This window comes from Pyrgilauda ruficollis, unplaced genomic scaffold, assembly GCF_017590135.1.
Source record: "Pyrgilauda ruficollis isolate IOZ18807 unplaced genomic scaffold, ASM1759013v1 scaffold196, whole genome shotgun sequence".
In the NCBI taxonomy this organism is placed as follows: domain Eukaryota; kingdom Metazoa; phylum Chordata; class Aves; order Passeriformes; family Passeridae; genus Pyrgilauda; species Pyrgilauda ruficollis.
Window position 1 is genome coordinate 694918 of NW_024518762.1, and position 12785 is coordinate 707702.

The 12785-nt window shown below is 64.1% G+C and overlaps 1 protein-coding gene across 4 annotated transcripts; it reads left to right on the plus strand.

Moving 5' to 3' along the window:
* Positions 1-347: 347 nt before the first annotated feature.
* LOC121352784 (suppressor of cytokine signaling 3) lies at positions 348-4130 on the plus strand. Of its 4 annotated transcripts, XM_041466009.1 has the most exons (3): positions 348-561; positions 683-1745; positions 2307-2442. In XM_041466009.1, the coding sequence occupies exons 2-3, from the start codon at positions 685-687 to the stop codon at positions 2308-2310; spliced, it is 1065 nt and encodes a 354-aa protein (XP_041321943.1). In that variant the 5' UTR covers positions 348-561; positions 683-684; the 3' UTR covers positions 2311-2442. The 4 variants fall into 4 exon arrangements, with proteins under 4 accessions (XP_041321943.1, XP_041321944.1, XP_041321947.1 ...); XM_041466010.1 differs by lacking the exon at positions 348-561 and having other exon boundaries at positions 593-1745; XM_041466013.1 differs by lacking the exon at positions 348-561 and having other exon boundaries at positions 1611-1745; positions 2307-4130.
* Positions 4131-12785: the final 8655 nt, after the last annotated feature.

Sequence of the window (12785 nt, forward strand, 5' to 3'; positions counted from 1 at the left end):
GCCTGCCCGGCGGGTCCGTGCGCCTGTTCCCCGCCCCGGGTCCGTGTGTCTGTCCCCGCACCAGCGGGTTTGTGTGTCAGTCCCACGCCCCTACTGCCCGATCGGCGGGTCCGTGTGTCGCTGTGTCCGTCCGCTCGCCGGCTGCTCCGTGTGTCGGTCCGTGTGTCCGTCCGCTCGCCGGCGGGTCCGCGTGTCGGTCCGTGTGTCCGTCCGCTCGCCGGCCTCTCCGTGTGTCGCTGTGTCCGTCCGCTCACCGGCTGCTCCGTGTGTCGGTCCGTGTGTCCGTCCGCTCGCCGGCGGGTCCGTGTATCGGTCCATGTGTCCGTCCGTTCACCGGCCGCTCCGCGTGTCGGTCCGTGTGTCCGTCCGCTCACCGGCCGCTCCGTGTGTCGGTCCGTGTGTCCGTCCGCTCACCGGCCGCTCCGTGTGTCTGTCGCAGCCGTCGCGCCGGGCAGGCTGGAGCCGCCGCCGCGCTCTGACCCCGCGGACTCCTCGCTCCCCGCCGCGCTCCGACGCTGTCCGCCCTCGGCTGCCCCGAGCACGCCGCTCCCCCGGCTGAAGGTTGGTGCGCTCCGTCCCCGCGGCCCCGGCAGCCCCGGCGGGGCAGGGGGCTCCCGGCGCTCGGCCCCGGCGGCGGGCGCGGGGCGCGGGCCGAGTCTACCTGCCGCTGTTTCGTTTGCAGCCATGCCCTGTGTTCAGGCTCAGTATGGGTCCTCGCCTCAAGGAGCCAGCCCGGCCTCCCAGAGCTACAGCTACCACTCCTCGGGAGAATACAGCTCCGATTTCCTAACTCCGGAGTTTGTCAAGTTTAGCATGGACCTCACCAACACCGAAATCACCGCCACCACTTCTCTCCCCAGCTTCAGTACCTTTATGGACAACTACAACACGAGCTACGACGTGAAGCCCCCCTGCTTGTACCAAATGCCCCTGTCCGGACAGCAGTCCTCCATTAAGGTGGAAGACATTCAGATGCACGGCTACCAGCAGCACGGCCACCTGCCCCCCCAGTCCGAGGAGATGATGTCCCACTCGGGCTCCGTCTACTACAAGCCCTCGTCGCCCCCGACCCCCTCCACGCCCGGCTTCCAGGTGCAGCACGGCCCCGTGTGGGACGACCCCGGCTCCCTGCACAACTTCCACCCCAACTACGTGGCCACCACGCACATGATCGAGCAGCGCAAAACGCCCGTGTCCCGCCTGTCCCTGTTCTCCTTCAAGCAGTCCCCGCCGGGCACGCCCGTGTCCAGCTGCCAGATGCGCTTCGACGGCCCCCTGCACGTCCCCATGGGCGCCGAGCCCGCGGGGCCGCACCACGGCGTGGACGGGCAGCCCTTCGCCGTGCCCGGCTCCATCCGCAAGCAGCCCTCCATGGCCTTCCCCGGGCTGCAGCTGGGCCACCCGCCGCAGCTGCTGGACAGCCAGGTGCCCTCGCCGCCCTCCCGGGGCTCGCCGTCCAACGAGGGGCTCTGCGCCGTGTGCGGCGACAACGCGGCCTGCCAGCACTACGGCGTGCGCACCTGCGAGGGCTGCAAGGGCTTCTTCAAGGTGAGCGGGGCCGGGCCGCGCCGGGCCGGGCCGGGCGGGGCGCGGGCGGTGCCGCCGCGTTACAAGAAGCCGCGCAGTTCCAGGAACCCGAGGGCGGGCGTTGCGCCTGCTATAAGAGGCCGCCCCGGGCCGCCTCGGCAGCTTCGCCGCCGCGCACCGGCCCCGCTCTGTCGCCGAAACCGGCTCCCGCGAACCAGGTACGGCCGCGGGAGGGAGTCCCGGAGAGGACGGGGGACAGCGGGGATGCCGGGACCTTCGAGGGGGGCGATCGCCGAGGACCGGGGATGCCGGTGCTGTCCGGAAAAGGGGATCGCCGGGGATGTTGGTGCCTCAGCCGGGCGATAACCGGTGGCCTGGGGTAACGATGTGCCCCCGGGCGTAAGAGATCAGGAGACCATCAGAAGCGATGCTGCTAGAGTGAGGAGAGAGCGGGAGACCGCAGGTGTGCCCGTGCTCCCGGAAAGGAAGAGCTGGGGACGGGAGCGACGGTGTCGCGAGAGGACAGTCGCCGGGAACGGAGGCTGCCGGTTCCCCCGGGAAGGGAGAGCCAGGGATGGGTGCTGACGGTTCCCGGGAAGAGAGAGCTGCGCAGGGGGCTGCCGGCTTTTCTGGGAATGAGAGCTGGGAAAGGGGATTGCCGGGACCCGGCAGCGCTGTTGCTGCGGGAGAATAACAGCCAGGGACCGGGGATGCGGGTGTTCCCGGGAAGGGAGAGTCGGGGACCGGCGTGCCGGGACTCACCGCTCTCTGTGCCGCAGGTGATGGTGTAGCAGCGGCTGCTGCTGACAGCAGCATCCCGAGCACACGAAGCTGGCTCCCTGCGCCATGGTCACCCACAGCAAGTTCCCCGCCGCCGGGATGAGCCGCCCCCTGGACACCAGCCTGCGCCTCAAGACATTCAGCTCCAAGAGCGAGTACCAGCTGGTGGTGAACACCGTACGCAAGCTGCAGGAGAGCGGCTTCTACTGGAGCACGGTGACAGGTGGTGAGGCCAACCTGCTGCTGAGCACCGAGCCGGCTGGCACCTTCCTCATCAGGGACAGCTCAGACCAGAGGCACTTCTTCACCCTCAGCGTCAAGACGGAGTCGGGCACCAAGAACCTGCGCATCCAGTGCGAGGGCGGCAGCTTTTCCCTGCAGAGTGATCCCCACAGCAGCCAGCCTGTGCCCCGCTTTGACTGCGTGCTCAAGCTGGTCCATCACTACATGCCACCCACACCCTGCGCTGTGCCTGAGCAGCCTGGGGGGGCCCTGCACCCCAAGCGCACCTACTACATCTACTCAGGCGGCGAGAAGATCCCCCTGGTGCTGAGCCGCCCACTCTCCTCTAGTGTCTCCACCCTGCAGCACCTCTGTCGCAAGACCGTCAACGGGCACCTGGACTCCTATGAGAAGATGACTCAGCTGCCAGCCCCCATCAAGGAGTTCCTGGACCAGTATGATGCCCCTCTCTAAGGGGCCAGCGGAGCAAGGTCACATGCTACAAGCACAAGAACAGGGGACAGGCGCAATGCCCCACCGGCACAGGAGCTGGCAGGGCATGCTGAGCCTCTCCATCCGGGAAGGAGAGAGGGGAGACTGGGGCGAGCTGCCATGGGCTCAGGGCTGTGGCCAGCATAGTGCTGGGGGGACTCGTCAAGCAAGCGTGACACCTTCTCTCCACGGGGAAGAAGATGGCTCTGACCAGACTGTGGATGTTACAGTGAACCCATTGCAAAGCCCCTGTGGGCTTGGGCAACCAGGACAGCTCCCACAGCACGGGGGAACGTGTGCCCCGCCAGCCCCATCCTGGGGGTGTCCTGGCGAGAGCCCCTTCCACCCTGAGAAATGGAAAGCACTGGAGCCCAGGAGTGCCTGATCACTTTTCCTCAGTTTTAAGGGGAAGGTGTTTTTTGCCCATACTGTACCTCTTGCTGCCTCCTTGTGGGTGAAAGCTCCTTTCACATCAAGCCCCAGACTAAGAGGTCGATGCCTTTGCCCCACGTTGCCATTTTACAGGGGACTAAGCCTTAATATCCCCCCTGCCCCACAGTCTGGGTTAGTGCACATCAGCTGGTGACGCTGCAGTGACGGTCCTGCTGATGTGCTGTGAAGCTGGAGGGGAAGCGTCACGTCCCGATGCTGCTGAGTGCCACACAACCACATCTGCAAGGATCACGCCGAGGATGCTGGGCCCTTGCTGTCTACAGTCACACCCCACCTCTGCCCGGCCACTCCTGCAGACCCCGGCTGTGCTGCTCTGTAGGGCACCAATTCCTGCAGGAACGCAGCAGGACCATCCCCTGGAGCGTGTCATCTCTTGAGTGCTTTTCTGCGTCCGCCCAGAGAAGTGGTTGGGTTTTCTGGCTTTTTTTAATTTTTATTCTTATTTTTTTAACCGAAGGGATGTTTACAGGCCAACGTGAATCACTGTCTTTTATAAAGATTCCATCTTCACCTCCAGCCTTGAGGGCTGAGCAAAACAATGCTTGAAAATTCAACCAAAACCAAACTCAGATGAAACTTTGCACATATTTATATTTATATTCAGAAAGAAAATGTTTCCATAATTTATAATAAAGAGCACTATTTTTTAATGAAAACCATCAGATTTGGTTTGATTTCTCTCTTGCACCCCTGAGGCCGCTTGGCCCCAGCACAATGCTGGGATGTGTTTACACCACGTAAGCACCGTTTCCTGGAGCCGCTGTCCACGCCGGGTGATCCCGCCGGTGACTCAGCCCGGCTGCGTAAGCTCTGTCCCAGCACTCAGGTATGTCTGAGCCCTGCGACGTCCTGCGCCTGCCAAGCCACGAGGATGGGATCTGCTCCCGGCTCGCACACATGCTGCAACCACGGGACAGCAGACACGGCCCTGGGCACAGGAGGGACCGAGCTGGTGGCCAAGGCTGGCCTGTGGCACAGCCCCAGTGCAGTGCTCCTGAAGGGCCGAGCGAGTCCTGCCTTCCCCAGCCCTGCTTTGGCACATGCCAGGGTGAGGAGCTGCAGGAGCAGGGCGCTTTGAGGAGTAGGAAAGGGTCTGCAGGTGCTCCCCCGGGACTGTAGTGGGCTTGGGGTAGCGGGTGCCCAGATACTGCTCATACTTCCCACAGCACAGAGAGAAAATCTCTGTGCTGTGCAGAACCCCAGCCAGGCACAGATGCCCAAGGGAGAGGATTCAGTTCTCCTGTGGATGTCCTTGCCCCCAGAAGCGCCTGTCCTCCGCTGCTAGGGGCATGAAGTAGGCACGGGAATAAACCTGCAGCTGCGTCTGGCTGGTGTGCAGTACAGTGCCTGGCTGAAGAGCTGAATGCAGGGATGTGGGCGATCCCCTGGGAGCAGGTCAGCCCCCGGAGCTCCCCCAGAGCCCCTGCCTGTGAGGAGCAGGCTGTGCCCAGGTGCTTTGTGCCCAGGCCCCAGACTGCAATCTCTGTAGCATTATGCCTGGCATCATGAGCAACGCTCCCGCCCCCCCGGGGAACCCGGGCTGCTGGGAAAAGGATTTCCTTAGGAATCAGCCTGGGCCGAGGGATGGTGAGTGTGCCGGTCCAGGCTGTGGGCATGGCACAGTCCCAGTGACTATTTTGGGGCCGCTACGTGTGGCTGTGGCACGCATGCTGCCAGAAGTGCCACGGCCTGCCCAGGCACCCGCTACAGCTATGCAAGGAATGTCCACGCGCAGGGGTGGCCGCCTGCCAGGCCCTGCTGAGGCACATCCCCGAGTTTAGGGCTCCCAGCAGTACCGGTGACTCCCAGCCTGTGCCAGTGATGGGCTGGGAGCAGTGCTGCAGGAGCAGCAGCCCCCAGCTGGCAGGAGCATCACCACTCCCCCAGGCAGGATGAAGCAAATCCGGGGATGAAAATCAGGGCTCTGGGAGTTTATGAGCACACCCAGCCCTCCTGGCAGAGCAAGGGGTTCACAGCACCCCAAGGTGGGGCAGAGTGGGAAGCTGCCCCCAGGGACAGCAGCCAGGCTGCCCACAGTGACCCTGCCCATGTCCTCCCAGCCAGACCCCAGCCTTCCCATCTCTGTGGGAACAGCCCCAGCTTCTTCACTTCCCAGAATGGCCCTGGCATTGCCGACCAAGGGCCTCTTCTCTGCGGTGCTGCAACCCGCGGCTGAATCAAGAATCCGGGAAGCTCCGCCAGCCCCGCGGGTTTCTTGGAACAAAGCCAAGCTCGCGGCAGCAGTGACGCGGCGGCCAGCGGGCAAATCCCTGCTGAAGGTTTCACAAACTTCTCCCTGCTCCAGAGCAGCTGAGCGGACTTGGCCCTGCGTTTCGTAAGCACTCTATCAAACATGTCCCACAGCCAGTTCCCCTCTGCCCTTCGCCAGGGGCAGCTGAGCTCCCCCTGGGAGGGTTCCTGGATGGGGAAGATGTTATCAGGGTGATCAGACCCTGTCACCCTGCGATGGTGCCAGGAGCCAGACTGGAATTTGCACAGGGTTCTAGAGGCAGGTCTGGGACGTGGGTGTCCTGCAGCTCTCCACACCTCAGATCTCCTGGGGCTGGGCACCAAGCAGCACCAGCAGAACCTAGTGCAGCTGTCAGTGCATGCCCCCGGTGCCATCGGTTCCTCCATGCTGTGATGGTGGCCATGCAGAGCAGGGTGAGGGCACCAGGCCCTGTGAGAGCCCAACAAGGTGCTGGGGCCCAGAAGGGTGGTCAGGCAGGGACAGGCTGCTGCCCCACAGCCCCTGCAGCCCCCCGTCCTGCCTCAGTCTGGGTCTCCATGGAGTACAGGGCAGCCACCAATGCTTCCCATCACACTGCTGGCTCATTACTGGCACAAGAAGGAAGCGTCCACCGGGATGATGAACCTGAACTCTTTGGGGTCAGGGGTGCAGGAAACCTGCTCTGGTGTGTACCAGCCTCTGCCGAGCCAAAACAGGAAACCACCACAGCCGGAGATCGCTGCGGGCACGGCAGCAGAGGGCTCGGTCAGCACTGCAGCCCTGTCTGGCTACACCAACCATGCAGAAAATCCAGCTGGTCACAGGGAAGCAGAGCCGACCCATGAAGGCTCTCCAGCCCCACACTGGCACCCCAAGGAAGGCACCGAAGGTCCCTGGGGCGGCAGAGCCAGGCAGGGAGCTTGCTGTGAACACCCCGACCTCACGGCACTCCCTTCATGCACTTCTTCCTGCTTGGCTCTGCAGCGCCAGGACATTCCCACATCTACCACTACATTTCCCAGTAGAATGCAGGAAAGGGCTGTGCAGCAGCCGGGAACTTACTGTAAATGGCACCACCTGCTCCTTACGTGGCAATTGCTCTGCAGACCAGGGCCATGGGGACACTTGGGAACAGGGACTGGGACATCTGCTCCCAGTGAGCTGCCAGGAAGCACAAGCACAAACTCCTCAGCAGAGCCCAGAGCTGGCAGTGGTGGTCCCAGCTGCAGGCCCAGGACAAGAGAGAGCTCTTTGGGCTGGAGGAGGAGCAGGGCTGCAGCTCTATGTCCCCAGAGCCCCTCGTTTCCACACTGCCCCTCAAATTGTGCCTCTGCACTCAAGTACTGCTCAAAGTCCCTGTTCTGGTAGCAGCTCAGCTGCCAGTGACCTGGAACAGAGCCCTGGTGGCTGGGGGAGCCATGGGGGCTGGCTTGGCCCTGGCTCTCCCTGGGCCAGGTAGGGCTATTGGCAGGCAGGGAGCAGGGGTGGCAGCAGGACGCCATGCCCAGGTCAGGAAGTATTTTGGGATGCAGCTGAGCCCAGCAGGCTGTGTACATCCCCATGGAAACTCTACTTTGTTGCTGCTTCCCCAGCCAGACCCGCGCCAGCTCCAGGAAGCCAACAGCTGTGGATTCCTCACTCCTTCCATCAGCAGCTACAAGAGCTGCTCTGCCCCGGCCCCCCTGCCCCAGTTCTGCTCCTGGCAGAGACCTGGGGCCAGGGCCATGCTGCTCTTGCACCTGCACTCACAGAGAGCAGTGATGTGCCAACACGGGCTGTGGCCACTCCTGGGCACACGGCACGTCACAGGGCTCCCTGTGGGTGCTCCAGCAACAAGCTGCCAGCTGCCTGGGGTGTGCTTGTCCAGCATGGCACAGAGTCCTCAGATGACCCTGGCAGAGCAGCCATGGGCAGGTGCCAAACCCTAGCCCTGGAGCATCCCTTGGCCTCACATCAGTCCTGGCCTTGGCCACAGCACAGGAGCCAGCAGTGGCAGAGCCACACATGTGGCTGGGGATGGAGCTCCCGGATGTGGGACCCTGTGTCTGCAATCCCTGCCCTCCTTGCCTGCACCCTCCCTACCAGTGCACACTGCTGGGGGGCCTGAAGGTGCCCACCAGCCTGGTGGGCTCTGCCCATCTCATGGCTCTGGCTGCCATCAGCAGAGAGCAGCTCCAGCCACACCAGTCGGGCGCGGGGTGATGGGTGCCGGTGGCGTCACTTGGGCGACGATGGGGAGCGTGGCTGGCAAAGGGCACAGCTGGAGCAGATGCTCCTCAGAAGGACCCAAGGGACCTGTCTCAGCATTTAATGAGTGGGAATGGGAGCGCTTTACTGTAATTCCAGTAATTACATTGTTCATCCTTGGCAGCCGACACCAGTCGGTGTCCAGCGCCGTGGGATCGCGATAAGCCACCTGGCAATGAGGCTTGGCAACACGCTGTGCTGCCGGGCAGCCAGCCAAGCAGGGCAGGGCAGGGCTGCGGAGCAAGGTGTGAGCTACGGTAAGGGCCCGCCCCGGGAGTTCCCGTCACTGCCGCGCAGGTGGGGCCGGGAGGGCCCTGCTGTCCGGGGCTGAGCCCACACAGCTGGGGATCCCCAGCCTGCTGAGGTCCTGGCAGGACCCTAGCAGCCACCCACCGCTGTGGCATCCCCAGAACACACCAGGCCTACTGGGCACTGAGCTGGAGCTGCCAGCAGCAGGATGTTCCAGCCACTTGTGCAGTGGGGGTTTGGGGAAGCAGGGTGCCAGCAGGCTGCAGGGGACCCCCCACCTGCCAGGTGCAGGAGGGGACAGGGAGGAGGCTCTCTGTCACCCCCAAGGACTTGGTCTCCTGCCCTGCCAGCACTATTGCAGCTTCCAGGCAGCCAGGCAGGCGCTGCCCCTGGATCTTTCCTGCCATCACCCACCTAGCCTGGCTCAGCTGTGGCATCCCTGGGTAGTCTTCACTGGTGCTCGGGGCCAGTCAGGATCAGGGACAGTTGGCACCCCAGGGACAGAGCGGGAGCCCTGCTGAGTCATCACTTCACTGTTCTCGTTTTTCCATGGTGCTGTTGTGCATTTGCTGGAAGCCAGCTCAGAGCCATGACTAATCTGTTCTCAAAACAAGCACAAAGCAAGCGCGAGGTTTGTGCAAACCCACGGGGAGGAGGCGGAATCACAGCACGGGGCTGGACTCTGGAGGCAAGACGCTGGAGCAGCTGGAAATGCCCAGCCATGGAGCAGCCCTGCAGGCAGCAACCTCCTGTGTGGGGAGTGGGCACAGCAAAGGTGGGCAGGAGCACTGAGAACCCCCAACCTTCCCTCCCTACAGCGGGGCTGGGGTTCAGGCAGCGTGCTGGAACAGGCTGCAGCACGCAGGGCAGGCAGGTGTGGGCCATCAGCACTCAGAACCCCATGTACCACGGCCAGAGCTGGGGCTCTCATATGGGTTGTTTTGCCTTATGGGGAAGCCACTGCAGGGGGAGGCCAGGGAGGAAGCACATTGATTTGCTGTTATTAAAACCAGAGCTGCTGTCGGGAACTCCACAGCCTGGCTGCCCTCGCGTGCTTCCTGGAAAAGGCTGTCCCGTGTGCCCTCACCAGCAGGAGATGGGGCCCCCAAAGCACCTGGCAACAGCAATGGCCTGCGCTGGGTTTGGGTGGCAGCTGGGGCAGCGAGCCAAGGATTCAGTTTTGCCCTTGGTGCCCACCGCTCTGCTGCCAGCAGTTGGCTCCCAGCCGCCCACTGCCCCCCTGGCCCTCAGCACCCCCGGTGCTGCCTGCGGTGCTCAGGGCAGCCCTGTCACCCCACGAGTGGCAGGACAGAACAGTGGCACCCCGCTGAACTGAGGAGTGTTTACTGGAGAGGCAAAGTCATCGCTTCCAGTGGGGGATGAATCACCCCTGTCAGGAATTCTGCCCGGGGGCTTTTCTGTAAGAGCATGGAATTTCAACACTGGCCGCCCGTGCCCTCCCGGGTCCCCCCTTCTTGCACAACCTCTCGCCGGGGTTGCTGTTCCCAGCCCGGCTTTGCAGCCGCGGAGCAGCGCGGGCCCCGGGGTCCGGGCGCAGGGGGTCCCTGCCCGGAGCGCGGCCCCGCGGCCCACCGAGAGGCGACAGGGCAGGGCCAGCCGAGCCGCAGCTGCCCGCTCACGGAGCTGCCCCTGCCGCGAGCGGGTCCCAGGGGCCGAGGGCTCCCCTGCTCAGCGCTGCGCTGTCACTGTCGCCGGGCAGGGCTGCAGCGCGGAGCCTCCAGCCGCACTCGCACCCGCCAGCGGCGCAGAGAGGGGAAGGGGAGGGGGTCAGGTCCGATGGAGCATCTTCCCTCTGCTACGACCAGGCACATCCCACCCCCATTAGGGCTGGCGGTTCCCCAGGCTGAGCGCAGGGAATGCTGGCAGGGTGGAGGCGTGAGGATGCAGATGGAGGGGCAGCCCCTGGAAAACCCCTGCCAGCAGTCGCTGTCACCATCCTGGCGCTGTCCTGCTGTGGGGGACACCACTGGCCCAGGGGCTCCCCCACCATGGGCCAGGCTACTAGAGAGAGGGCGAGAAGGGGGCCAGAGCTTTCCCAGCAGACTGTGGTGACGCTGAGGAGCCCTGCAGCCGTGCTGGGACTGGGGATTCTCTCCGTTTCAACACACAGCAGAAACTTTGTGAGAACTCAGTGAGAGTAGAGGTGTTTTTGGATAAGGGGGAAGCACACTCAGAGCAGGAAATGAAACATCACCTTTGAGACTTGTGGCTCCTCTCAGCCTGGCACAGCACAGATGGGCTGTGCTGGCTCCCAAAGAGCCGTCCCACAGATGAGGAGAGCAGAGCAGAGAGAATGACTGTGGGAACCCAGAGAGAAGGTCCCACTTCCCAGCATCTCCTTTCCTGGACACAGGGCTGCCAGGAGCAGCCATTCCCAGGAGACCCTCTGCAATGGGAACGTCCTCCCTGCTACACTTGAGGCATCCCTGTGTCCCTCGGGGGACGGGGCAGCCCGGCAGGCCACAGGACCTGCAGCCCTGGCAGTGTCCCCGTGCCAGTGACAGCCAGCACATCTGCCAGCACGGCTTCAGCACAAAGGGCCCACGTGCCAGCCCTGCCCCTGGGGCATTGCTTCCAGCAGGAGAAAGCAGCAAATGCTTTCCCAGGAGCCTGGATGATTTGCCTGCCCCATTTTGCATGCCTGAGGCTGCCCGGGGGGACACACGGCCACAGCCCCCCACCCCAAGGCAGGGCAGGATCATCATCCCAGTTCAGAGCACCCAACAGCCTCTCTTGGTCTGGGCAAAAAAGGTGGGCATGTGGGAAAGATCAGGACAAAGCACCTCAGCCATGGGAAACTGCTTTATTTTTTGCTTTGCACTTTCTGCCATTCCTGGAAATGTGTGGTCGCCCCAATCTGTCTGGTGGGAAGCAGCCCCCTTGTCCCACTCAGCCCCTGCCCTCTCCACCATGCCAGGATGTTCCACTCCCAGAGGGGCTCCCTGGACCCACAAGCTGAAGTCCCATGCACCAACATCGAGCAGCCCCATCCCAGCCCCACACATCAGCTCCAGGCTGATTTATAGAAACTCAATGCCGGGGGCTGACTGTGCCTCCTGCCAAACCTCATTAACGGCTGGCCCGGGAGAAGGCAAACAGCTCATGCAGCAACAAGGAAATCCTTGTTTAAGCATTTCTGGCCATGCAAGTCCCTTCACCCCATACCCAGGGGAGAAGGAGGAAGATGAGGAGGTGAGGAGGAGGTGCAGGCTACAAGCCCCAAACTGGCACCACCCTGGCATTCAGGAGAACCAAGAAGGAGACACAAAGGGACATATCAGGGTCTGCACAGGGATGGAGCCCCCAGGATGGGATGTGAGCTGGGGGCAAGCAGGAAACTACATGGGCATGATGGGGGCAGAGGGTCCCCCTGCCTGCCCCTCAGTGCCCGCCGCTCCCACCAACACCAGGCTCCCCACACAAGTGCTGGCCATGGGTGCAGTGAGCTCTGGGCACCTGGGCAGCGTGGGAGGCCGTGGGAGCCAGAACCAGTGTGCCAGTCCACAGTGGGCACGGGACACCAGCACGGCTGGCCTGCAGACCCAGCACGGCGTGCTCCAGAGCAGCATCAATGACCTGCATCTGCCTGCCCCACGTGTGGCTCAGGATCTATTTCATCATCTGGAGAAAAGCATTTACTGCCAATAAACGGGCTAATTAATTCTCCTCAAAGACCTCTCAATTATTCATCTCGGGCCACAGAGAAAACAATTAGAGCACTTACCTCAGCCCTGGCTCAGCCAGTGTAGCAGCTGGTGGCAGGCAGGGCACGCCGGGGACGGCCCGGCGCGGCTCTCGCACGGGCCCTGGTGCCCGGCCATGCCCACCCGGCCAGGGCGTCCCCTGGAGCGGGGATGTGGAGCGGCCACAGCCAGCAGCCTTTAGCCGTGACCAGCTCCAGCGCTCCCCCAGGGTTCCCCGAAGCTCCCTCAGCACCAGGGCTCTGGCAGGGACCCCCGGCTGCTCCCTCCCCACAGCCCCCCCGGGTACCCCGTGCTGAGGGGCTTTCTCCCCGACGGTTCTCGGGCTCCTTGGCCCTTGGGATGTTCCATCTGCTCCGCACAACAGCCCCTGTTCAGGCGTACCCTGAGAAGGGAAACCCTCGGCACGGGGGGCACGATGGGCTGGGGGGGCCGTTCCCGGCACGGCCGGAGCCCCCGAGGGCAGCGGCCGCCACGGCCCCGGGCCCGGCCAGTCCCGGTGCCCGCCCTGGCGCCGCCGGGGCCCCGGGGAGCGGGGCCATCGTCGCCCCGGGCCTGGCGGGCAGAGTCCCCCACAGGTCCCCGGAGCCGCCGAGCCGGGCCGGGCGGGCAGAGCCCGGCGGGTCCCGGGCTCGGGCGGGCAACACGCGGCCGGCCGGGCCGGGAAGGGTTAAGGGCGGCCGGCGCCCCCCCGGCGCGGAGGCCGGGCCTGTCGGGAAGCCGGGATCTCTGCGGCGGTTTTACTGGAAAAGTCACTGCCGGCGGAGGGGGGGCACCCGCGGCCTCGCAGGCTGGGGACGGGGCACCGGCCGGGACCACGCGGCCACCGGGCTCCGGCAGCGGCCTGCGCGGGGCTCCGAGCG

What these genes read in the sequence shown, in the direction of transcription:
- LOC121352784 (XM_041466009.1), top strand. Translation starts at nt 685, where the DNA reads ATGCCCTGTGTTCAGGCTCAGTATGGGTCCTCGCCTCAAGGAGCCAGC.